General features: G+C 30.0%; 7 protein-coding genes across 13 annotated transcripts; 4 read left to right on the forward strand and 3 right to left on the reverse strand.

The window, feature by feature from the left end:
• Nucleotides 1-115: 115 nt before the first annotated feature.
• On the reverse strand, nt 116-1,636 carry LOC117209792 (protein FRA10AC1). Its single transcript, XM_033452180.1, has 4 exons — nt 1,292-1,636; nt 834-999; nt 601-760; nt 116-529 (listed from the first exon to the last, which is right to left on the reverse strand). The coding sequence occupies exons 1-4, from the start codon at nt 1,396-1,398 to the stop codon at nt 231-233; spliced, it is 732 nt and encodes a 243-aa protein (XP_033308071.1). The 5' UTR covers nt 1,399-1,636; the 3' UTR covers nt 116-230.
• Nucleotides 1,637-1,904: 268 nt separating this feature from the next.
• On the forward strand, nt 1,905-4,902 carry LOC117209784 (hydroxymethylglutaryl-CoA lyase, mitochondrial). The gene is made up of 2 exons (XM_033452168.1): nt 1,905-2,987; nt 4,674-4,902. The coding sequence occupies exons 1-2, from the start codon at nt 2,033-2,035 to the stop codon at nt 4,700-4,702; spliced, it is 984 nt and encodes a 327-aa protein (XP_033308059.1). The 5' UTR covers nt 1,905-2,032; the 3' UTR covers nt 4,703-4,902.
• LOC117209691 (armadillo-like helical domain-containing protein 3) lies at nt 3,210-7,865 on the reverse strand. Of its 4 annotated transcripts, none has more exons than XM_033451984.1 (11): nt 7,849-7,865; nt 7,030-7,215; nt 5,630-5,915; nt 5,353-5,486; nt 5,058-5,268; nt 4,692-4,986; nt 4,390-4,607; nt 4,087-4,319; nt 3,893-4,019; nt 3,506-3,780; nt 3,350-3,442 (listed from the first exon to the last, which is right to left on the reverse strand). In XM_033451984.1, exons 2-11 carry the CDS (start codon nt 7,180-7,182, stop codon nt 3,350-3,352), a joined length of 2,025 nt encoding a protein of 674 aa, XP_033307875.1. In that variant the 5' UTR covers nt 7,183-7,215; nt 7,849-7,865. The 4 variants fall into 4 exon arrangements, with proteins under 4 accessions (XP_033307880.1, XP_033307857.1, XP_033307875.1 ...); XM_033451974.1 differs by lacking the exon at nt 7,849-7,865 and adding an exon at nt 7,533-7,820; XM_033451989.1 differs by lacking the exon at nt 7,849-7,865 and adding an exon at nt 7,533-7,820 and having other exon boundaries at nt 3,210-3,780.
• On the forward strand, nt 5,888-7,038 carry LOC117209797. Of its 2 annotated transcripts, none has more exons than XM_033452195.1 (4): nt 5,888-5,982; nt 6,139-6,217; nt 6,291-6,462; nt 6,548-7,038. In XM_033452195.1, the coding sequence occupies exons 2-4, from the start codon at nt 6,185-6,187 to the stop codon at nt 6,820-6,822; spliced, it is 480 nt and encodes a 159-aa protein (XP_033308086.1). In that variant the 5' UTR covers nt 5,888-5,982; nt 6,139-6,184; the 3' UTR covers nt 6,823-7,038. The 2 variants fall into 2 exon arrangements, with proteins under 2 accessions (XP_033308086.1, XP_033308095.1); XM_033452204.1 differs by having other exon boundaries at nt 5,909-6,217; nt 6,548-6,792; nt 6,858-7,038.
• Nucleotides 7,815-10,415, forward strand: LOC117209752 (probable sulfite oxidase, mitochondrial). The gene is made up of 7 exons (XM_033452105.1): nt 7,815-8,090; nt 8,257-8,883; nt 8,956-9,142; nt 9,225-9,350; nt 9,441-9,633; nt 9,706-9,906; nt 9,987-10,415. The coding sequence occupies exons 1-7, from the start codon at nt 8,050-8,052 to the stop codon at nt 10,289-10,291; spliced, it is 1,680 nt and encodes a 559-aa protein (XP_033307996.1). The 5' UTR covers nt 7,815-8,049; the 3' UTR covers nt 10,292-10,415.
• LOC117209781 (probable proline--tRNA ligase, mitochondrial) lies at nt 10,374-12,218 on the reverse strand. The gene is made up of 6 exons (XM_033452153.1): nt 11,992-12,218; nt 11,652-11,903; nt 11,303-11,564; nt 11,062-11,243; nt 10,782-10,994; nt 10,374-10,720 (listed from the first exon to the last, which is right to left on the reverse strand). The coding sequence occupies exons 1-6, from the start codon at nt 12,100-12,102 to the stop codon at nt 10,436-10,438; spliced, it is 1,305 nt and encodes a 434-aa protein (XP_033308044.1). The 5' UTR covers nt 12,103-12,218; the 3' UTR covers nt 10,374-10,435.
• Nucleotides 12,219-12,332: 114 nt separating this feature from the next.
• On the forward strand, nt 12,333-17,775 carry LOC117209657 (coiled-coil domain-containing protein 186). 3 transcript variants are annotated; one of them, XM_033451919.1, is made up of 10 exons: nt 12,333-12,658; nt 12,787-12,990; nt 13,126-14,494; nt 14,574-14,844; nt 14,920-15,323; nt 15,406-15,944; nt 16,043-16,308; nt 16,674-16,697; nt 16,804-16,953; nt 17,024-17,775. In XM_033451919.1, exons 1-10 carry the CDS (start codon nt 12,535-12,537, stop codon nt 17,096-17,098), a joined length of 3,426 nt encoding a protein of 1,141 aa, XP_033307810.1. In that variant the 5' UTR covers nt 12,333-12,534; the 3' UTR covers nt 17,099-17,775. The 3 variants fall into 3 exon arrangements, with proteins under 3 accessions (XP_033307810.1, XP_033307798.1, XP_033307803.1); XM_033451907.1 differs by having other exon boundaries at nt 12,787-14,494; XM_033451912.1 differs by lacking the exon at nt 16,674-16,697 and having other exon boundaries at nt 12,787-14,494.
• Nucleotides 17,776-22,868: the final 5,093 nt, after the last annotated feature.

A 22,868-nucleotide genomic window follows, 5' to 3' on the forward strand; every position in this document is an offset into this window, starting at 1 on the left:
AAAAATAACAACAGTTATCTAAGTGTGTAAAAGTTAAAAAATATGTACTAAGTCTTGTTATCATGCAATATAAGGATAGAACATGAGATACGCATCAATCAAAATAAAGATACAATAACTGCAAATGTTATATTTATTTGAACATGACTCATGTTGTGTATGGAAATTATCGTATTTTTTTAAACATTATTCGTAACAGATGATTTTATAAGAAACTTTAATTTTGTTTCTCACATTAGCAAATCTGCTAGATATTCTTCAAATTCTTCCTCTCTTGTTTTTTCCAGATTTTCAATTGGTTTTTCTTTCCAAATTTTAGATTCATCTTCATCTTTTTCTGTATCATCAATTGATTTCCCAACATTACTTGTACCTTTATCCTCTTCAATTTTAATTGGAACTGTTGATGTACTAGGCATACTACTGGGTGTTTCAGTATTTGTACCTAATCTCTTTAATGTTTTATGTTTCTTTGCTTCACGTTTTTGAGATCTATAATTCAACCTTATAGAACATTCAGGGCACAGTCCTTAAAGTGCATATCAATGATAAGCCTGTATTCCAAATGTAACAACTTAAACAAACTATAAAACGACTTACTTAATTTGACAAGAGCATTTTTTTTCTGACCATGCTCTATGTAACCAAAATTTACTTCCCAAGATTTAAGGTCCTCCTTTTCTTTACATTTTTTATTTCCACATTCAAACTGTCCCTTACCAACGATAACTTCCTTCTCTGTTCTCCATCTTAAGGCAACCTATTTAATATTGACCTCCAGGATTTAATTTCAGAATACTTCATTATATATTGAAATGTATATTATAATCTACCTTATTTTGTTTGTAATATGTTAAGTCAGCTATACAGTATTCTTTAAACAATTTGTCATAATATTTCTTTGCCAAACGAGCACCCCATGTTTCTGGTTCATTATCTTGATCCCACAGAAATCTATGGTTTTCTCTAATAACGTCATAGTCAGTCTTATCTCGGGACCTCGAAACACAGGCCGAAACGTCAAGAACTGCTTGTTTTAGAGTTTACAAAGCTTTCATTTTTTTTAATTGTTTATTTCTATGTAATGCACATTTCTTTTAAATACCCTTCTAATATTAATATTTATAACATTTGGTAAAAATGCTTTTTTTACCAAACTTTCATATTTTGAATAAACGTAAGTTAACTTTAACTCACTAATTATGAAACGCCAATTTAATATATTAATAATACAATATGGTTATGATATCAAGTTATAACATATGAAAACCAATTAAAAAATTTAACATACGTATCCCGTTTCAAAGATGACACTGAACCTCCGTACAATGTGAAATAATCATTTATAAGTTTTTTGTGTCTGTCATAAGCTGACAAATAGGCATAAGCTGGAAACATGTTTCTTCTTAGCACAGACTGATTTTATTTCTAGTTCGATGTGTAACGATGAAGTATTAGTTAAAATGTACACGACACTACACGACACATATCAATCAAAAAAAATAAATGATAAGAAGAACAAATATTATTCCACTAAACATAAATATACAATTCACGTTCTCTTTTCAGAAAATACGTTGATATCAAAGATATTTGAAATTACTTAGATATATAGTACATACACATGTCTTTCTTACACTATTACGAAGTACTTTTAAAAATGGCGTCGCAGTGGAGAGTAGCGCCATTATAACAGATTCAACAATGAGAACAACAGAAATTCTATATATTTATAAATAAAAATTCCCAGAAATTTGAACACTATTTTATTGTGCGTTCTATATTATTTTAATACAACTTTGACTTGTTTTGTATTTTAATATTTCACGTAATTGAACATTAATTAAAGTAATTCAATGTTACGAATTTACATCACTTTATTATCATAACATTTTTTTATCGGCACATTTTATCACTCTATATTGAGCAATGTATTGTGGATATTTTTCACTGCATATCAAATACATTTCTCTTAAGTATAGTATTGTATTTCTTTTATAAGGAAAAGAAAATAAAAGTAGAATATACTAATATGTACATTTTTAAATTAATGATGTTTAAAATTATCAGTAAGAATAATGTAAGTAATTTTTCTGTAAAAAAGATGAGATCAATTAGTAACTTTGTAAAAGTAGTTGAAGTTGGACCTCGAGATGGATTACAAAATGAAAGAAATATTGTCCCAACCGAAGTCAAAGTTGAGTTCATTAACAAACTATCAGAAAGTGGATTAAAGAATATAGAAGTTACCAGTTTTGTGTCTCCAAAATGGGTTCCCCAAATGGCAGACAATGCAGACGTGTACCAAAAGATTAATAAGAAACCAGATATTTCTTATTCAGCATTAGTACCAAACATAAAAGGCTTGAAAGCTGCATTGGAAGTAAATGTAAAAGAAATAGCTATCTTTTTGGCTGCATCTGAAACTTTTTCAAGGAAGAATATCAACTGTTCCATTGATGATAGTATGAAAACAGCTAGAGCAGTTATTGAAGAAGCCTTAAAATATGATATTAAAGTCAGAGGATATATATCATGTATCATTGGTTGCCCTTACGAAGGTCAAATTCAAGCAACAGTTGTAGCCAATTTAGCTACATTCATGTTACAATGTGGATGCTATGAAATTTCTTTAGGAGATACCATTGGTGTAGGATCACCTAACAAAATAAACAATGTATTACATGAATTGGGATATGTATCAAATGACATGCATGAATTTGCAATTCATTGTCATGATACTTACGGACAGGCACTAGTAAACATTTATGCTAGCCTTGAACATGGAATAAGAATTTTTGACTCATCTGTAGCTGGTCTAGGAGGTTGTCCATACGCAGTTGGAGCCTCTGGAAATATTGCTACGGAAGATCTACTCTATCTTTTACATGGACAAGGTTTAGAAACTGGAATAAATCTTAATGAAATAGTAAAAATAGGAGAATTTATCAGTAGTCAGCTTCAAAGACAAAATCAATCCAAAGCAGGTATTGCGATTCTAGCAAAAAAATGTTAAGACTGTAACTGTTTTAATAATACCTTGAAAAAAAAAAAATAGCAGAATAACGAAGAAAATGAATCTGTGAAGAAAAGCATGGATAGTAATGGAAGGATTCTATCTTATACTTATTAAATTTTAATGATCTTTTTTAATCTTGTATACACAATCCATAGAAATATGGCGCAACGATTGAACACACTACGATGTGTTACTTTCGCAACTAGCTATACATTCTTTGTGATATTAAGAACATACATATAAAGCTGATTTTATTAAAAAAAATACATTATAATACATGACAACGGAATGACACACAGTATTTGATTCACGTTTTACATAGAACCTATGTTACGAAATATTCGATAGTTCTTGTAATATAGCCTGTGTGTCTAATGTACTCAAATCTATCGATCCTCGAGTATCAATTACAACTCCAGTTACCTAAAAAATAATCATGTCATGACAAAACATTTAGAATCATAATTTTATTTAATTGAGCATTACCATTTCCTCAAAGAATGCAACATGATTAGGTTTCTCAGAATATCTTTCATATTGATCTAAATTATCTTGCAATTTTAAAGTAAGGCTATCATAATTTTGTATTATGATAGCTAAAATTTGTTGTTCTGTTGGAGTGGACAAACTTTCACTAGCTAACCACGCTGCTATTTTTGGTGGAAAATGATTTACTATGTCTCTCATATTCACCAAACAATTTGTCAATTTTAATGCATGTTCTTTATACTCATAAGATTCGCTTGTTGAATAACGGAGAGCTTGAACATATAAATAAAGTATTTTTATTATTAACTATTATATGACTAAAACAATAAAAAATATGAGTTTAAATTAAATTAAAGTAATATGAAAGATTTGTTTAATATATACCCATTGCATTCAAATTTGTGAAAATAAGCCTCATTCGTATTATTTCATAAAATAATTCGTCATAACTGCTAGGGGAGGATAAGAATGTATCTCCGTACGTAATAAACAAATTTAAAATATTCACAACCTAAAAAAATCAAATTCATTTTTTAAATTTATACTTGATACGAAAATTAAATAAATCATTAATTTACCTGAATAGCTAATGGAAAAATATTCATTTTCTTAATAAGGTGGCTTTCATGAGTGGTTAAAAATTTGAGTAAATTAATTAGTGCAGTCCAAAGATCTCTCCATTGATATCCAAGCCTAACTCTACATCTTTTTTGGTAACAAAGCAACCTCTGTAGAACTCCAATACATTGATGATAAAGTTCCAATGGAAATTTTTTCATCATATGCGATGTAACGAATTCGACAAGTAAATCTACAATATTGTGATAATTATTTAAACGATTCAAACTTTAGTACTAGATACATATGACAATTATAAATACCAAGTAAGGTAGCTGCTAATGGTTGTGCTGGTGCTGCTTTATCTTGTATCTTTCTATGATGCATCGGTACTCGATGGAGTTGTACTCTGAATGCCAAATTTGCATCATGCATTAAACTGTTTGCATATTGATCCTCGGCAATACAACTTAATATGAGGAAGCACAATTTAACGTTATTCATTATTGCCTCTGTTCTGATCACCTGCATAACTATTGAACTGAAATAATTCAAGTTTCTTACAATAAAAAATACAACATATTTGCGCGTATTATTCTTTTTACAGCAATACTATGCTCCTCACCAATACTGTAAGAATGTGGCCAGCAAATTAAATGGCTGCGCCATCACGTCAGATAGTTGTGTTCCGGGAGCTACCGCATTTGGTCCCAATGTATTATTTGGAGAAGGTGGTGCACTAGTATCACTTTGTGTATATGCCAAAGTTGTTACAAAATTACGATTTAAATGTGTTGCTTCATAAAGTGCTAATAACAATGCATTATTTGCACGGACTTGTTGCGTTTTCGCTTCTTCTTCTCCAACGAACATACTTCCGACTATACTGGTTAAGGAAGATAACCAGGATGCTTGTATTTCTATATAACATGATTCTTATTAATACATTTATAGTAAATGATTTGAAAATATAATTATGAATGTTCTATACCTGCTCTTTGTTGAACAAACTGTCTGCAAAAGTCCATCAATGAACTTGATATAACTTGCCCATAGCCATTAAGAGCTAATTCATCATCCAAAATCGATAACTTAACAATATAAGGATTTGCCCTTTCATGCTTTCTATAATTGACTAGAAGTGTTAAAAGCAATACTGCGTCATGTCCGTGACGGCTTCTAGCTGTTGTATCTCTTAAAAGCTATATAAAGAGAAATAGAAAATATTAATGCTTAATAGGAATCATTGTCAACAATTATAGTAGTCATACTAAAGTAACACCTACTTGAACCAGAGATTCAAAAACACTATTAAGCATAACATATTCCAACAAAGTGTTCTGACTAACATTGTCCATGCCAGTTACAATAATTAACAACAATTTCAAGCACAAAGCTTTTAAACTATCAGGGTATTCACCTAGAATCATGGAAAATTTTAATAATCGGTTTGTTTCTTTTGAAAAACTGTAGATTATTTAAATGTTAAATGTATATTTGAATCTTTGATTTCTTAACATAAATGAATTAGTAATTACCTATTATGTATTAAAATGCATATACCTGTTAAGAAATTATTACAATGTTGCATTAATGTTGTCATCCTCTGTTCTGCAGAATCAAATCCTACTAAGATATCTATTAAATTAAATCCACAATCACCTTGACTAGCTTTTTTATACATGGACTGAATAACAGCTGCTAAAGTTTGTAAAGCATATACAACTCTGAAAGGATGTTCATCAACTAATGTATCTACACAATGGCAGACTAAAGCATTTAAGTTTTCTCTGCTTGCATTTAACTGTTCTGCAGTCATATGTAAAATTTCACTTTCAATATGTGGAACCTAAAAATATAGGAAGGAACATGTATTGTTAAAACAATTAAATACTGAATGTGAATTTAACCACAAGGTACTTAATATAATGATTCATTTGTTTTTTCTTTGACAGAAAGGATTCATCAGAAAATTTGTTGTAAACAAGAAGTACTAAAGATTTTCATTTTATTTGATTTACTTAAAAACTTTTTTCCACTGAAAGAATGATATTCCAAACTTATGATTCCAGTATTTAAAAACTAACTCTTGGTTGTATAAATGTGTCTTAATACATCATGTTTGGTAAATTTGTTACAAAATTAATACAAGTGAGTGTAAAAGCATGTTACAAATGTATATCTATAATTGAACAATATTGTTTGTATTTATTTAATGTTATAGTCATTGCCAACATGGGAAGTAACTAAATATTATGGGAGAGTATGTATATATCAATTAAAATGTTTAAAATATAGAGTTCAAACAAGTGAAGCATGGTTTAATTTCAAATGCAAATTTATGCCAGGTAGTTTGCATAAAGAAATAGAATGTGAGGATTATGTTGAACCCAAAGGTACATGTTAAAAATCAGAAATACATATTTTATTTTTTTCATAAAATTATCGATTTATAAACAATAACTACAAATAAATTTTTAGTTAGCAATAAGTCTAAACAACAGAAAGAACAACCAAAAGTGTCATCTGAGAGAGAATCACAAGATAAAGTTCAATATAATGCAAAGGATCATAAAAGCGTACCAACTTCACTCAAGGAATTAAAAGATAATTACATTATTGATGAATTAATAGATTCAAAAAAGAAAAAGCAAGGAAAGAAGAGATGTCAAGAAAATAACAAATATCCTATACATGAAGATTATGTGACAAAGAAAGAAAGAAAAGTACAATTTAATGATAATCTTTACTATTAATGAATTCTTCTTTTAATAAAAAATTTTAATTGCAGGTAAAACGTGCTCAATGATTTTCATGGTAGATTAGAAGAATTTTTAGTTTGGAACCTCTGCAACATTCTCTCAAAATTACAAAAAAGTTTCAGAAATGTTTATCTTTTATTAATTGTATTTGTATATAATATTAAATAATGTTTAATATTTGAAAATAATGAAGATACTGACCATAGGTTTTATTAAGAACAATTCATTCCAAAAATTTGGATGAGCTAGTGTTAAATCCTCTCCTTTGAAAAAGCTTTCATAAATAGGTACAAGTTTTCCTTTATGTTGGCGTTTGGAGCCAGAACCGCTCCGTTTTCTCATAGCCATTGCCATAATTGATTATTCAATTTTTATCATTTCCTTTACCTAAAAAAATACATTGATTTCAATAATAATTATATTCAGAATTTATACAATCTTACAAATTTCAAATACATTGTTTTCTATAATAATATATTGCTTTATTTAAAATTCGTAAATTCTTATCTTTCAATACACCTATACACCATACACCATACCTATAACCTCTATACTGAATTTTCAATGATTTTAAATGAATAAATAATACTTTGATAGATACAACATCTTTCAGATAAAAATATTTATGTAATCGCACGTTTTAAAATTGTAAAAATATATAACAATAAAAATCTTGGGAAGAGGGACATCAAGTATTTACTTACTAATAAAGCAGATAACTTCTTGATGTCATATAAGTAATTTCTGTATTATTTGAAAAGGCAGTACTAAAAGTATGTCTTTTTATGTATGTTTTAACTATTATTCTTGTTTATATAATTTTTGAAGGGTTTCATTGAGACGAGACTCTAAGTACTGAAAATGAAATAATGACGCAAATAATTACGAAAACATCCATGCACAAGAATGACAGGGAGCCATCATGGAATAAAAATTTGATATATACATAACATACACATCATGAACATATGTCCATGATACACATTATACTTGTTGTGATATCTCCGTTCGAAAACTTACATCTTAAAGATAAAATCAAGTTCATATATACATAATGATTTGCTTATATAAATCATTAACATATGGTTCCTTAACATACGATTAAATACGTAATCCATTATTACACACATATGTATACACGATTCATCTAATTTATGAGAAAATCTTCTGGTACTATTTGCATACTGTTGTGTCAACTATAAAATATAAAAATTTCGAACTATGATTTTACATTCGAGGATCTTAAATCATCTAAGAAATAGGTTCTTATTACTTTGAATTTCATTGTTATATTTTATAGTGATATAATAATATTTATATGTTAAGAATATTAATAATTCTATATAAATAAATAATAAACTAAGATTATCTTATTTTATAATGAAATAAAATATTATATAAATGTGATAAAAATATTAATTATTTTAGACCATTGTCACCAGCGACAAGTGTTTATATCCAGTACTATCTTGAACCATTTAGGCAATACTCATCTTATAAAGAACAGTATATTAAACAAAATAGAATCAAATATAGTTCTTATGCAAAATATGCAGCATATATTACTGTTGCCACATCTATATTAGGTTTACATTATTACGTATTTTATAAAAAAGCTCAAGCTTTGGATAAGAAACCTACTTTATGTGGAGAGTTTAGAGCAGATTTAAAGACATACAATCTAGAAGAAGTAGGCAAACATGATAATAAACAAAATGGGATTTGGGTAACATTTAAACAAGGAGTATATGACATAACAGATTTTATTGAAAAACATCCAGGTGGTCCTTCTAAAATAATAATGGCAGCTGGCAGTTCAATCGAACCATTTTGGGCAATTTTTGCTAACCATAATACAGAAGAAATATATAAGCTCCTTGAATCAATGAGAATTGGAAACATATCTAAAGATGATGCAGCCTCTAATGCAATTAATGAAAATGATCCATATTCAAAAGAACCCATAAGGCACAAAGTTTTAAAGATAAATGGACAGAAACCCTTTTGTGCTGAACCACCACCTTCTTTATTGATAGAAAGTTTCATTACACCAATGTAAATTTGAATATAATTTTTAGAAATTTTATGTGTAAAAAAATTTACTTTTAAAATATTATTTCATTTTAGGGAAACATTTTATGTAAGAAATCATCTTCCTGTTCCTGAAATAGACTTGAAGACTTATAGTTTAGAATTAGCTATAGAAGAAGTAATAAAAAAGACTTTCAAATTTGAAGACATAAAGAAATATCCCAAGTACACAATAACAAGCGCTATAATGTGTGGAGGAAATAGAAGATCAGAAATGGCACAAGTGAGTTGATATATTCTCCCTCTTTTAAAAAAGTATTTTTATATTTTTTATTACGCATTATATTTTTTTTAATTTATCACAGGAAAGACAATTGAGAGGACTTAGTTGGGGTGTAGGTGCTGTTGGTAATGCTACATGGACTGGTACAAGGCTATGTGATGTATTGAAAGATTTAGGAATTAATGAGGATAATTACAACCATATACAGGTATTAATGTATAAACGAAAAAGAGAGGTTTTTTAAATATTAAAAGTTATAAAAAAATATTTAGAAATATAAATAATTTCATGGAACAAGTTTGAAGGATATGACTTAGATCCTTCTGGTACACCATATGGTGCAAGTATACCCATTAGCAAAGCTATGGACCCTAGAGCAGATATAATTTTAGCTTATGAAATGAATGGGCAACCAATACCAAGAGATCATGGTTTTCCTGTTAGAGTAATTGTGCCAGGTGTTGTGGGTGCTAGGAATGTAAAATGGCTTGGTACTGAGTAATAAATATTATAATCAAACAATTTAATTAATAATTTTGTAAGCCTTTCTGTAATTTTTATAGCCAGAATAATTGTTTCAAAAGAAGAAAGCCCATCACAATGGCAACAAGGTGACTATAAAGGTTTCTCTCCCAGTACTGATTGGGATAATGTAGATTTTTCTAAGGCACCTGCTATACAGGAAATGCCTGTGATTTCTGCAATTTGCAAACCAGAACATGCAGAAACAATCAAAGTGGTAAATGGAAAGATAAATGTGAAGGGTAAAGTATAGTTTTTAAGATTTCACTTATCTTTACAACACTAATATTATAATTATACCTTGACCAAAACGTTTTTGCAGGATATGCTTGGTCGGGAGGGGGTCGAAAAATCATCCGGGTTGACATAACAAATAACCAAGGTAAAACTTGGTATACGGCTGATTTAAATGCAGAAGATAAGAACGCCAAAGAAGGTCGATATTGGAGCTGGACATTGTGGAGTATAGATCTCCCTGTTAAAGAGGGAAGTAAAGAAATAGAAATTTGGGCAAAAGCTGTAGATGCGTCATATAATGTCCAACCGGAAAGTTTCAAAAATATCTGGAATTTACGAGGTTTTCTTTGTAATGCATATCACAGAGTTAAAGTTAAATTAGAACACTAGAGTTACTTAGAGAACTTATAATAACAACTCAATACTGTAAACATTTTTGTATTTAGTGAGAAATAAATAACAATTTCTTTTCACTACAGAACATGTGTTTGTAATAAATGCACTTGTTACAATAGTACAATGTATTTCATATTTTTAAATTTTTATACCTTCTTTATTGAAATAACTAGATATGTCATTCAAAGGTATTTGACAATTTGTCGAACTATTTATATCATGAATTTCAATCAAAGGTGGAGATTGTATTGCGGATTTACCAATTATAACAACATATGAGAATCCTGTTATGCGGGCGTGCATAAGACGATTTCCAATACTTAAGTGTGTTCTATCATCAAGTATAATATCAGTATTTAATGGAGTTAAAACCTCTATTATGTCTTTCACATATTGTAATGCGCTTTCTTCCTTGCTACCTACCTGTAAATTATAATGAGTTTTTAGTATTTATTGTTTATAAAAAATATTGTATAGTGTATACCTTTGGTGGTATAATGCAAATAGTATATGGTGCTAAATTTTTTGGCCATCGTAATTCTTCTTTGGTAGATAATAATTCAGTCATGACTGTAAAAATACGACTCAAACCAAGTCCATAACAACCCATTACTAAGGGTTTTATTTCCTCGTTTACCCTCAATGTTACATTTAAAGGTATTGTATACTTTGTATCTAATAGAAATGTATGTCCCACCTTGAATAAAAATTAATCATTTATTACAGAATCTTAGATTAGTTCAAAAATTAGTTTTTCCCATCACCTCAGCAGTTCTATTTTGCTCAAATACACTCCCACATTCTGGACATTGTGATTTCTTGCACATTACTTTATTAATGCTGTACTGACAAGGTAAGCATGTATAAACATTATCTTCACCAATACTACTTATATAATGATATTCATGAGACATTGAACCTCCAATTGTTCCTGGATCACCAATAGCTGCAAATATGAATAATATTAATAAAAGAAACATGAAATTGCATTATTTATTTCACTACCTTTTACATATGTTATTCCTATTTTCTTAAATATATTCTCATAAGCTTCACATACTAGTGCATATGTTTCTTTTGCTCTGTCCAAATCTATATCAAACGTGTACAAATCTTTCATGATAAATTCTCTACTTCTCAAGAATCCCAATTTTGGTTTTATTTCGTCCCTCCATTTGTTAGAAATTTGATATAATCTTAAGGGAAACCTTTTTGGTGATAATGATCCTACTGATGACACCATAAAACAAATTGCTTCTTCATGTGTCTTTAGAGACATGACAAATTTATTGAATTATTTTTTATTCTTCAACTTATTGATCTACTATCTGATATCTTCAATAATGATACATACTGGACTGAGTATATATTCCCTCTGAGATCTGTCTCGTAATTTGAAGAATTCATTCATATTATCATCAAACCTATTTGATTTTCTCCATAACTGTGTGGGTGTTAAAGCTGGAAGTAATAACTTTTGAGCACCAATCTTTTCCATTTCGGTATCAACGAGTGCTATTAATTTATTTAAAACGCGTAAGCCTAAGGGTAGAAATGCATACATTCCATTGGCAATTTGTTTGATCAACCCATATTTAACTAAGTTCTGCAATTAATGATATAAAAAATATACATTATAATTAATAAATATCGAACAATACAAATAAAAACAAACGATGAAATAGAAAGAGTACTTCGTAGCTTTTCGAAGAGAGATTTGTTTTTTTATTGGTGGCGATCGTAGATGTACTCGGTTGAAATAAATGCGATAATTTGTTTATATTACGAATCGGTAAACTTGACATGTTGAAATAGTCTTGGATAAAATATTGTAGCTAAATGCACACACAATACACTAGAATAAGTGTATCTTACCAACTGGTCTCTGATTTTACGCCCTACACATTCGCATCAACTACATACATTCGCGTCAACTACACATATTCTTGGTCGATGTTTTTAGGTCCAGTGTTATACGGTTCGTGGATACACTAATCATGTTCATAATAATGGTTAGAAAATTAGAAACAGACTAAACAATCTAAAGAATGACAGATAGATTCTCTCAAATTTTTCAACTTTTAGGTTATTTTCTTTGATTTTAATTTCTTTCTCCACGATTGTTGCTTAATGCTGTAATCGCAAGTTTGTTGTCAGTTTGAGAAAATTTCTCAACTTCTATAGTTTTCGTCAGAAAATGTAACACAACGAAATAGGGTCAAGTTGATCCGAAACAAATGGAATTTACAGTTGGTGAAATGGAGGGAAAGAAATTGGAATTATCTTTCCAGGACAAAATCTTTTCTGAAAATGTCAATCAGGCCGATTCCAGTGTAACATCAGATGTTTCGATTGCGGAAGGTACGATTTGAGGAGTTCTGTTTAACGAAAATTTAATATAAATTATTTTTCGAGTTGCTTAAATAAAAATATTTCAAATGGCAACTGTTTAAAATTTTTAATATTGCTTCTTTGATTAACATTTTTAGATATTAATCCTATAACTCAACAAGATATAAAAATACATGAAGAAACAATGCCAATTCATGAGGAGCTTGTACAAGACAGCACTGATGAAATTAGAGGAGATTCAGTATTAATAAAGAACAGTGATGAAAAGAAATATCAATTGATAGAGAGAAACAATATTGACACAACTGTAAAAAGTTCCACTTCTTTAAGTAATTTCACAAGTGAGTTTATAAAATGTCAAACATCTGTTGATACAATCCTTTCACAAGAAAAGTGTCTTCAGAAATCATCTTCCTGTAATGATATTAAATTATCTTCAACGACATTATATGATACACTGTTATGTACATCTTCAGATACAATTTCTAATCATAATGTAAGGTCTATATCACCAAATACAATATGTAATGATGAAGAAGAAATAATTTTTAACAATAAATTGTATATGGAGGAACATGAAACAAAATCGTTGAAAAATATTGTTGGTGTAGACACACATGAAAACTGTGAAGTTAAAGAAAATATTGGAGAAACGGAAGAAGAAGTATATCATCCTAATGCAAATGGAAAATTACTAGTAAATAATGGTCAAGCTCCAAGAAGTTTAGTTAAATATGAAAAGAATTTTAATGAAGAACAAAAACTATGTGAAATTATCAAGGATACTAAGATACAGAGCAATGTAATATCTAGACCAACTTTGGTCGATGATAGCAGATTGGTGAAAATTTCACTGCCAACAAATCCAATTAATATAATGCAATCAAATGCTCAGTTTCTAAACAAAAGTCGTAACTTTTTAAATTTTATTACAGAAAAATCTACAAACATCATGGAAAAAGCACTGTTACCACAACATATAGCAATGAGATATAATTCAGTAATGAAATCTGTAGATAATATTTGTAATGAGAAAAGGTATACAGAAGAATCTTCTGGCATGGAATCCTCTTTGACAGGATTAGCATTCAATAATACATCAGATTCGTTTTTAAAAACAAAAAGTATTTCTTATCTAACAAAAGGTCAAATGGATGTGCAAACTGTAGAAAATGAATATGTAAAAAATGATGAAAATAAAAACACTTTCATGTTAAGTTCGAATGAAACTACAAGTGGAAATATTGAACAAAATAGTAAATATTTAATTACAAATGAATACATCTTTGATCAAAATAATGTCATTGATCATTCCCCTAAATTAAAAGATTCAAAACAGTCAGAATCCTCTTCCATCAGTAACAATGTTAATAAAACAAATGATAATGTACTTTGTGCAAATACAAGTAGGAATCACAATCTTAATTTTGTGGTATTAAATCCTGGAGGCAACAATATAGAGGAAGCTATTACTGATACAATATATAAAAAAGGAGAAGCAAGTGCTGATTTTGAAGAATCAAAACAGAGTTTGTTGCAACATCCAGTTTATCTTACTTTATTAAAAGACTACGCGGATTTAAAATCTAAGCATTTGAAGCTACAGGAAAAAGTTGAACACCTGGAAGAAAGGAATCGAATTTTGGAAGCAGAAAACAAAGGAGAGATCTTTTCTGTGCAAATAGAAACATTAGAAAAGACAATAAACAGACTTACACTTGAATTGCACACATCATTAGAAGCACAGGAAATGTATAAAAAAGAGTACAGTGCTGCAAATAAAGAAAGGGAAAGCATGGTAATGAAATACGCAGTTAGTGAGAAACAACTTATTGATACACAAAGGTACATCAAATTTGTATAGCTTTTATCAATATATTTTATAATTATTTAATATCTCCTTTTTTTATCTTACTGTCATTAGGGCGAAGGAATCTGCAGAACGTAAAGTAAAAGAAATGACAATGCAACAAGAGACACTGCATAGTAAATTACGAGAAATGCAAGGGGAACGAGGTAGAATATGTAATATTCTAACTGGAAAACATCGCGAGGTAACTGATCTTCAGAGAGAAGTTGAAAAATTAAAGGAAGATGTAAAGATGAGGGATATAAAGTTACAATGGACTCAGAACAAATTGAAAACAGAAATGGATTTGCAGAAGGAAACTCAACAAAAATTAGACAAAGCCATGGTAATAACGCTAAGGGAAGGTAGTTTATTGTTTTGTATGTAATTTTATATCAGTTTTGTTTTTTTTTTTTTGTAGATCAGGATCAACGAAATGAAGGAAGAATGCGAACAAGTCCGCAAAGAAACACAAGAAACAATGCGAAAATTTCAACAATCGGAAGAGAATAAAGCAGTTACATTAGATCAGCAATTGAAGGAACAACAGGCACGTTTAATTTTAGAAAGACACGTTACTGAGGATAAAGAAATGTTGAGGGTTCAATTACAAAAGGAAGTAGATACATTGAAACACAGACAACAAGTTCTAATTGAAGAAAACAACACGCTCAGTTTAAAGATACAGGATGTTGAAAAAAACCGCTTAAATTATGAAAGTAATCTGAATAATTTGAAAATTATAACAGATCAACGTCAAAAAGAAATTACAGAACTACTAAGTAAAGTATCTGAGTTAGAATCATTGAAGACTCAGCTTCAACAGTGGGTATCACTCTTTTAAAGTTATGATTTTAGCTTGTTTTATGTTTATCTTATTAGTAATTTGTTTCTCTTTTTAACATAGCAAAAATCAATACTTAGCATCAACGGAAGTAGAGATCCAACATTTACGTTTGGCTAATGAAGAATTACAGGCTGATATGTCTGCGTGCCAACAGAAAGAAGCAGAGATGCTGGACTTCACGCAAAAATTGACTGATAAAAATGTACGGCTACAATCGGAGTTTACAGCCATTGAAGCCAAAGCAAAACAATTAGAACAAGAGCATGGACCATTATATCAAAGTGTAAGTGAATTAACTGATAAAGTAAAAGCACTGGAAGAAAATCTTGCTCGAGAAAAGAAAGCGAGAATCGAAGAAAGTGAAGTTTTAGAAAGGTGTCTTACGGAACAAACGCAGGCAGCGAAAAATCTTGCTCAGCAATTGGAAGATAGTCAAGGAGAAAATGCGGTGTTAAAGAGGAAACAACAACTAAGTATGAAGGAAATGACGCGTGAACTTCAACAGTGTCGGAAAAAATTAGATGCGTTCGAAACATCAATACCTTATAATTCGTTGAGTGTTGCATCTAGAACTGGATCAAATATTTCATTAAATACAGGTTTTTAAATACGAGATTTAAATATTTATACATGTTTTGACATGTTATTGTGTTGATATTTATTATTATTGTTACTTTATTTTTTATTATTATTTTAGGAGATGCTTTAAATGGTGCCTTATCCGATAACAGTATCAATGGTGACCAAAGTATTCAGCCTACAGAGCCTAGTAGACAATTGTTAATAGATCGTATTATAAAGTTACAAGAGAGTAATGCTAGGAAAGCAGAAAAACTAGATTTTTTTGAGGAACACACTCGAATATTAGTTGAAGAATTGCAGAAGAAAAAGAAAATCATACAAACTTATATTTTACATGAGAATATTGGTGCCATGGGTGGCAATGAGAGAGATAAATATAAGGTAAATTTCATCTTTAGACTTTTGAATCTTATAGATGCAGTGGAACTCCATTTATATAAACGAAATTTTAGTAGTGCCTGATTAACTGAACTTTAGCTATGTGGCACACTCTCATATTTTGTGGTATATTCTCATATTATTATGTATTTAAGAACAAATGTTTTGTGGAATCTTTTTATATGAACATGAATTCTTATTAACTGTATGAAAAATCATAGTGAACAAAAATAGGGCATTTCCTATTATATGAACGACCTGATTATGTGGACTAATTTGTTTCCAACAGGTTTATATAAACGGAGTTATACTACATTATAAATATTATGAATTTTATATTATATTATATTTCACTTTTTATGTACAAGCATATCAAGAGTAGGAGAAATGCAGTAAGTTTAACAAGAAAAATTTAAACTATCATTGTAACTTTCGTGGTAATTTATAAATCTAAATAATTATAAGTTTCGTTTAGTTTTAATTGTTATTGAATTACAGGCTGAATTAGCAAGACATGGAGGAATAATGGCCTCTGTCTACAATCAACGAGTCTCGGATGATAATATGACTCTTGAATTATCATTAGAAATAAATCAAAAACTCCAAGCGGTTCTCGAAGATGCATTATTTAAGAATATTACTCTAAAGGTAAACGTAAAAATGTAAAACATATATCTATAAATGAACTTGTTATTCTAACTCATTGTTATCCTTTTAGGATAACATCGATACTCTCGGTGAAGAAATAGCAAGGTTAACGATGCAGAACCAACAAAGGCAAAATACACACTAAAAGTACATTAGGACAACATACTTGTACTTATATTGTAAAGATAACGAAATATCAAATGCATGTGTTAAAAACGCGGAGATAGGCAAATTATCGATTAAGAAACTTGGTATATATATACATATACTAATATTAACTTTAATGTCTTATACTGAATATACATAAAGTTACATTTTTTTCTATAAAATACACATAAAAAGTCATCATTTTAAGTAAAATTAATCTTTCACAATAATTTGAAAGATATATTCTTTTTCAATTCAAAATGGATATAATAATTTCGTGATTACTTTTTCATCCGAATGTTTTTAATGTATTTTTTTGTGTATTATATAGTAGTTTTTATCATATACATATTGTAAAAAAGGAACTTTGGTATATTATTTTAGTTCCTTTGTTATTTAACTGATAGTTGATTTCCATTATAACTGGTATTGTGTTTCAGTATCAAAAAAACAGCTTTATTATATCTAGTCAAAAATATTGATACTTAAAAGAATTCATTAAAGTGTTAAATGCAGAATATAGGATATTTTTGATAAATATTGGCATTGTATTATAACGTGTAAAAATAATTTGTTCTTCACACGGACCCCTGTTTATTTACTTAATTATTCTATACAAATTTCCGATTTTTAAAGAACATTCCATATCGTTGATATCATTAAGAATTTGTAATACATGCCAATGAAAATGTTTAGTAAGAACTTATTAATATTGTATTAGTTTTATGTATGTATAATACATTTAATTTGTTAAATAAGTACGTTACAGTAGTAATTAAGGATTATATATATTATATCTGATGTAAAAATTGTAAACCTCTATAGAAAAAAAAATATGACATGGTATTGTATAAAATAATTAAAAAAATATTCCAATTTATTCTAAATGGACAAATTTGAAATTCCTTGTAAATTATTTTCATTTTAATATCATAAAGAATGATTCACTTACCGTATGTGTATCCCTTACTTATCATAAACGAATACATATCAAACATATAAAAATAATAATCGAAAAACTTACATAATATAATTTTTATAAATTTATTCGCAATAAACCATAAGAACATAAAGATCCCGTATTACACGAAATATGTTAGAAGAAAAAGATTCTAATTATTTCTAATGCAATAATTTTACAATAATAATAATAAAAAAAGATTTGAATGAAGTAGGTTTGTTCACACATTTAATGACAACCTGTACTACATAATATAAAGTATTTGATTATAACAAGGCGAAGCAGACCTTGTGATTTTATAATTATATTTTTATAATTATATTTTTCTTGTATTTTTTCATTTTCTTTTCTTGTTGTCAGATAATTATGAAACTATTATATTACTTTTACTCCATCTAATAAGAGGAACACACCTATTACTTCATAGCGTTCTTTTTTTCGAGAAGTACCTCCCGTTATTTGCCATATATATAAGACACATTTTATTCCTTCGGACAAATAATTCTGTTTTTAAACTTGTGTTTTGTTCTCCCTTGTTCTTTACTCTCTTCTTTAATGGCATCTTCATTCTGTATATACACTATGCACAGCACTTATAATTTTACAAAGCATTTTGCTACCGAAATTTACAATCGAGTAAGTAAATTACCATTTAAATTGCGATTTAATCAAAAGTAAGTGTATATGTTTAGTTCTTACGTATCTCGCGTGTACATAGTACATTTGTATGTGCTTATGCGTTTGCACGTGTGTACCTGTGTGTCTATATATATATAACAATCACATATGTATATGTATATATATATGTAATGAATATTGCTTTTTGTACATCGTATCGTGGTATGTATACACATGTACGTGAACTTACGTGCCACATTTCACCTTATTCTAAGGATCATCTTACTCTGAAGAATCACTGATTAATTCGCAGTTTGGACAATCTCAAGCGATGATTTACAAAAACGTTATGAATATATAACAATGATGCTCTGTTTTGTCCAACTACTAACACGGCTCCGTTCATTAGCCACGGTACGATTATCGTTTCGCAAATTAGCAAACAGTGTCACAATTTAATCGGAATACATACACGTGAATTTGATTGCGACTACTAGGGCGAAAAATAATTTGTTGCTCTTTTAGCTTCTTACGACTTGATCTGAAAATAATCATATTTTCCGCGGTATTTAACAAATTTCTACACGGTTTATTTCAATTAATCCTCTCTCTTGAATCGAATAACACTACATTTGTCGTTTTACAATGCCTTGTGGTTTTGGTACCTTTTAACAGCTACGAAATCCTTTCTCCTTTTTGTATAGAGTTTATGAAACAACATAATCAAAAATAAATTTTAATTTTAAAATCGATTTACGACATTGATCCAGTTGATTCATATAAATATGTGCTTACAATTCAATTTAAATCCATAATCGATATAAATCAAGCTTTGAGACAGATGAAGATCGTTAAAGAAGGTGTGAATGATTTGTATGTAAGTGTTTAACAAAACTGAATACCAGCTAGACACGATTCAAAACGGCATATTTGACATCTAAAATATCTTGAAAATATTTTTGAAACTAATATTTTCGATGTAAATATTTTTTCAGAATCCTATAACTAAATTTAATAAAAAGATAAATTTGATAACATGTAATTGGTTTACAAGGTATTTAATTTTAAAATTGCTCTCGTATGAAGATCATAAGGAAGAAACATAAGTACATTTTTGTTGACGTTTTTATTTTTATGGCATTTAATAGTTAAAAAGATATATTTTAACATAAAATAGCTAAAAACAGAGAGTATCTCTTAGGTTCAGAGATATAGTTAATAATATTTTGTAAAAGCTAAATTTGTAATTGTTAACACAAATATTATTTTAATATTCTAACAAACAATATTTTTAAGATTATAAAAAGCATGAAAAAATCATGTTTAGCCTAAAAGCCAAATAAAAAGACACTTTTGGATTAATTTAATATCGTACTGAATTTTAAAATTGCTACCCGGTTAAAAACTGGGAAATGTATCTGATTTGTCATTTCTTGTTCCGTGGTCTTCATATAAAAATAACAAAATGTAACTTATCATGTCCTTCGTCTGCCTTCGTCTGGTTTAAAATACCTGTTTCGATAAACAACACAAGAAACACTCCAAATTATTAACCGTTGCCCGTTGCTCATTGCTGTTCCACCAGATCGATATACTTGCAGCTCTCCTAACCTTTAAAAAGAATAGAAAGAGTTTCCGTACTTTCAGCCGTCGTAACGCAAGATTTCGAAATTCCCCCACGTAAATTTGCCACCCTTAAAGCACGCCGGCTCTCGAGCGCGTTAATTTTGCCAGGCGAATTGATTTTGACCCTGCCATGGCTATAGCCGTTCGCTCTCGCAGTCGCAGCCCGTTCCTGCATTAACTCTGCCCAGTTAGATCGAAGTTGCGAACCGCCAAGAGGGAGAGCCCCGGGATCAGCAAGAGGAACGAGAGCCAGAGAACGAGGGAGGGAACAAGAGAGATACGTGGTTTAAAGGGAACGTGTTAGCTATATGAGCTTTAGAGAGGTTATGGCTGCACGATGGGGGCGGGGTGAAAGAGAAAAGAAACAAAACGTACAGGTCGAATGGAAATGAAAAAAAGAACGAGAAATATGTTTTACTAGGACCAAATGCAGTCACAACGATAAAATCAAGAATTGAAAAAGAAGAATAAAGGAGATCTTAGAGGAAAAATTTAAAGGAGAACATAGAAGATAGGTATGTTGGACCTAGGAATATAGAGACCTAGCATGGAAATTATTGTAAAATAGGTCTATCGAGGAAATTGTGCCTAATTTTTATTAGAAACTGTTTGTAATGCACATAGGTGTATACATTTATCATTTATTACAAAACACTGAATATAAACAGTGAAAGCGAAAGATGCTTTATTTTTTTTATTTGAAACGTAAAACATAAATTACTTTATACTCAAATCTTTTCTTTCAAATTTTATGAATTTTAATAGTATTATGATCTAACAGCAATTTTTTAGAAAGGATTTAAACTTTTAGGCATTCGTGTTAATCTGTGACTAATGCCCTTGATAATTTGCGATACAGAATACGCAATTAATTAAGAAGTAACTAATTAAGTATGATTAGAAACCCACTTAGGTGAGTTTTATTCCCACCTAAATACTTACTAAGCTATATTCCGATTTTATATTCCATGATAAGAAGAGACTCAAGAATTAAACAAGGAAGACGACATTGGTGAATGTAGCGGACAAAAGGAACAGAGCGAAATAGAAAATAAAGAAAAGCGAAAGACAAAATAAAAAATAAAAGATTAACAGAGCGAGAGCACGTAAAAACGATAGAGTGGAGGAATGAAAATGCAAACAGATAGAGACAAGGTGGGAGAAGGAAAACAGAGAAAAGTAATGGCATGTGAGAGATAGAGAGAACACGCAGAGAGGTTTGTGTTCTAAAGCCTACAACCCACCCCCTATAAATTCAGCCAGGGGGCTTTCCATTAAAGGGAAACTGTCATTGCGGGAGTGTTTCTGTCGAGCAACTTAAAGTTGGATGGAACGTTCCAACCTAACCTATAGGGTCACGAAGATATGAGCATATCTCGCTTTAAAGCAAGTCGAATTCTATCGCATCTCGCACAGACCCTCATGGATTACCCCCATCTTCTTCGTGCAATTTCTCCTTCTTTTTCTCATCTTTCTTTCTTTTTGTTGCTCTTTTCTCTCGTTACCCTTGCGACCCTCGTGTAGAGACGCGTCTCTGACGCTCGCGAATCGCACGAACACCGAGGGTGTCGAGAACGCTGCAGGGATCCTCGTCGATGGGAATGGCATCGTCGCAAATTAGAGGCTACTCCCTTTGGCTGAGGCAATGCTGTATTATGGGATTCTGCGACATGATCAAGGGGGGCCTGGTAACCACGGCAGCGTTACGGATCGATCAGTAATACCGCGATCGATAACGCGTCTCCGCAACGTTCAACCGAAGTCGATGGAATATTATGCCAGCGAGAATGAACCGTTACGAGTTTAGGACTTAGAACTAAATTTCGTTTTAGAGCAGCCAATTAAAATTTTTGGCCCACTGTTTCTCCTTCGATAGCACTTGTCTGGTGGAAGTAAAAAATGCCACTTTCTAATTTAGCGAAGCATGGGTTCAAACCTTATACTATCTGTAAATATGGATATTTTACGACTTATTTTGACGAAAACGTACAGGTATGGATACGTTTCTCATTCTGAAAGACTTTTTTAACACTCTAGTCGACGTAGCTTGGTCCCGAAACTTTTTTTACCACATTACTGTGTTGACTGTATAGTGTATAAAAGAGAAAAAAAGATAAACGTGTACGGATATGGTTTGGCGTATCGACCGAGGTTCGCAATTTACAAGAGGAGAAACTACGTACTTGTTCGCTTGGAAATTCTGCCGATACACTCGAACCGCATAATGCGATGTTAGAGCAAATCAATTATGACCGCAGTTAACGATTCATGGAAATTACATATGACAAATAACAAGGATATGTTGATGAATGAATAGACGCATGAACGGAGAAAAGAAATTCATTCGGAGCATAACGTGAAAAAAAAAGGTCGTGTAATTTCATAATAATAATGATCGATAATATTTCAATAATAATAATAATAATAATAATAATAATAATAATAATAATAATAATAATAATATTAACATTAATAATAATAAGTATAATAATAATAATAATAATAATGATAATAATAATGATAATGATAATGAAAGTGATAGTAGACGATAGCGATAGTAGTA

This window comes from Bombus bifarius, unplaced genomic scaffold, assembly GCF_011952205.1.
Source record: "Bombus bifarius isolate JDL3187 unplaced genomic scaffold, Bbif_JDL3187 scf7180000007968, whole genome shotgun sequence".
Taxonomy (NCBI): domain Eukaryota; kingdom Metazoa; phylum Arthropoda; class Insecta; order Hymenoptera; family Apidae; genus Bombus; species Bombus bifarius.

What these genes read in the sequence shown, in the direction of transcription:
- LOC117209792 (XM_033452180.1), bottom strand. Translation starts at nt 1,398, where the DNA reads ATGTTTCCAGCTTATGCCTATTTGTCAGCTTATGACAGACACAAAAAA. An exon ending in TCATCTTTGAAACGGGATAC is followed by an intron (nt 1,000 to 1,291) that starts GTATGTTAAATT and finishes CTGTGTTTCGAG; the next exon opens with GTCCCGAGATAAGACTGACT. An exon ending in CATATTACAAACAAAATAAG is followed by an intron (nt 761 to 833) that starts GTAGATTATAAT and finishes AATATTAAATAG; the next exon opens with GTTGCCTTAAGATGGAGAAC.
- LOC117209784 (XM_033452168.1), top strand. Translation starts at nt 2,033, where the DNA reads ATGTACATTTTTAAATTAATGATGTTTAAAATTATCAGTAAGAATAAT. An exon ending in ACAAAATCAATCCAAAGCAG is followed by an intron (nt 2,988 to 4,673) that starts GTATTGCGATTC and finishes TTCTTTTTACAG; the next exon opens with CAATACTATGCTCCTCACCA.
- LOC117209797 (XM_033452195.1), top strand. Translation starts at nt 6,185, where the DNA reads ATGTTTGGTAAATTTGTTACAAAATTAATACAA. An exon ending in TTGTTACAAAATTAATACAA is followed by an intron (nt 6,218 to 6,290) that starts GTGAGTGTAAAA and finishes TTAATGTTATAG; the next exon opens with TCATTGCCAACATGGGAAGT. An exon ending in GGATTATGTTGAACCCAAAG is followed by an intron (nt 6,463 to 6,547) that starts GTACATGTTAAA and finishes ATAAATTTTTAG; the next exon opens with TTAGCAATAAGTCTAAACAA.
- LOC117209691 (XM_033451966.1), bottom strand. Translation starts at nt 7,182, where the DNA reads ATGGCAATGGCTATGAGAAAACGGAGCGGTTCTGGCTCCAAACGCCAA. An exon ending in ATTAGCAGCTACCTTACTTG is followed by an intron (nt 4,320 to 4,389) that starts GTATTTATAATT and finishes ACAATATTGTAG; the next exon opens with ATTTACTTGTCGAATTCGTT. An exon ending in TTTTTCCATTAGCTATTCAG is followed by an intron (nt 4,020 to 4,086) that starts GTAAATTAATGA and finishes TGATTTTTTTAG; the next exon opens with GTTGTGAATATTTTAAATTT.
- LOC117209752 (XM_033452105.1), top strand. Translation starts at nt 8,050, where the DNA reads ATGATTTTACATTCGAGGATCTTAAATCATCTAAGAAATAG. An exon ending in TTAAATCATCTAAGAAATAG is followed by an intron (nt 8,091 to 8,256) that starts GTTCTTATTACT and finishes TAATTATTTTAG; the next exon opens with ACCATTGTCACCAGCGACAA. An exon ending in TAGGAATGTAAAATGGCTTG is followed by an intron (nt 9,634 to 9,705) that starts GTACTGAGTAAT and finishes TAATTTTTATAG; the next exon opens with CCAGAATAATTGTTTCAAAA.
- LOC117209781 (XM_033452153.1), bottom strand. Translation starts at nt 12,102, where the DNA reads ATGTCAAGTTTACCGATTCGTAATATAAACAAATTATCGCATTTATTT. An exon ending in AGCAAAATAGAACTGCTGAG is followed by an intron (nt 10,995 to 11,061) that starts GTGATGGGAAAA and finishes TTTTTATTCAAG; the next exon opens with GTGGGACATACATTTCTATT. An exon ending in TTTGCATTATACCACCAAAG is followed by an intron (nt 10,721 to 10,781) that starts GTATACACTATA and finishes TATAATTTACAG; the next exon opens with GTAGGTAGCAAGGAAGAAAG.
- LOC117209657 (XM_033451907.1), top strand. Translation starts at nt 12,535, where the DNA reads ATGGAATTTACAGTTGGTGAAATGGAGGGAAAGAAATTGGAATTATCT. An exon ending in TTGAAGACTCAGCTTCAACA is followed by an intron (nt 15,324 to 15,405) that starts GTGGGTATCACT and finishes TTTTTAACATAG; the next exon opens with CAAAAATCAATACTTAGCAT. An exon ending in ATGAGAGAGATAAATATAAG is followed by an intron (nt 16,309 to 16,673) that starts GTAAATTTCATC and finishes TTTATGTACAAG; the next exon opens with CATATCAAGAGTAGGAGAAA.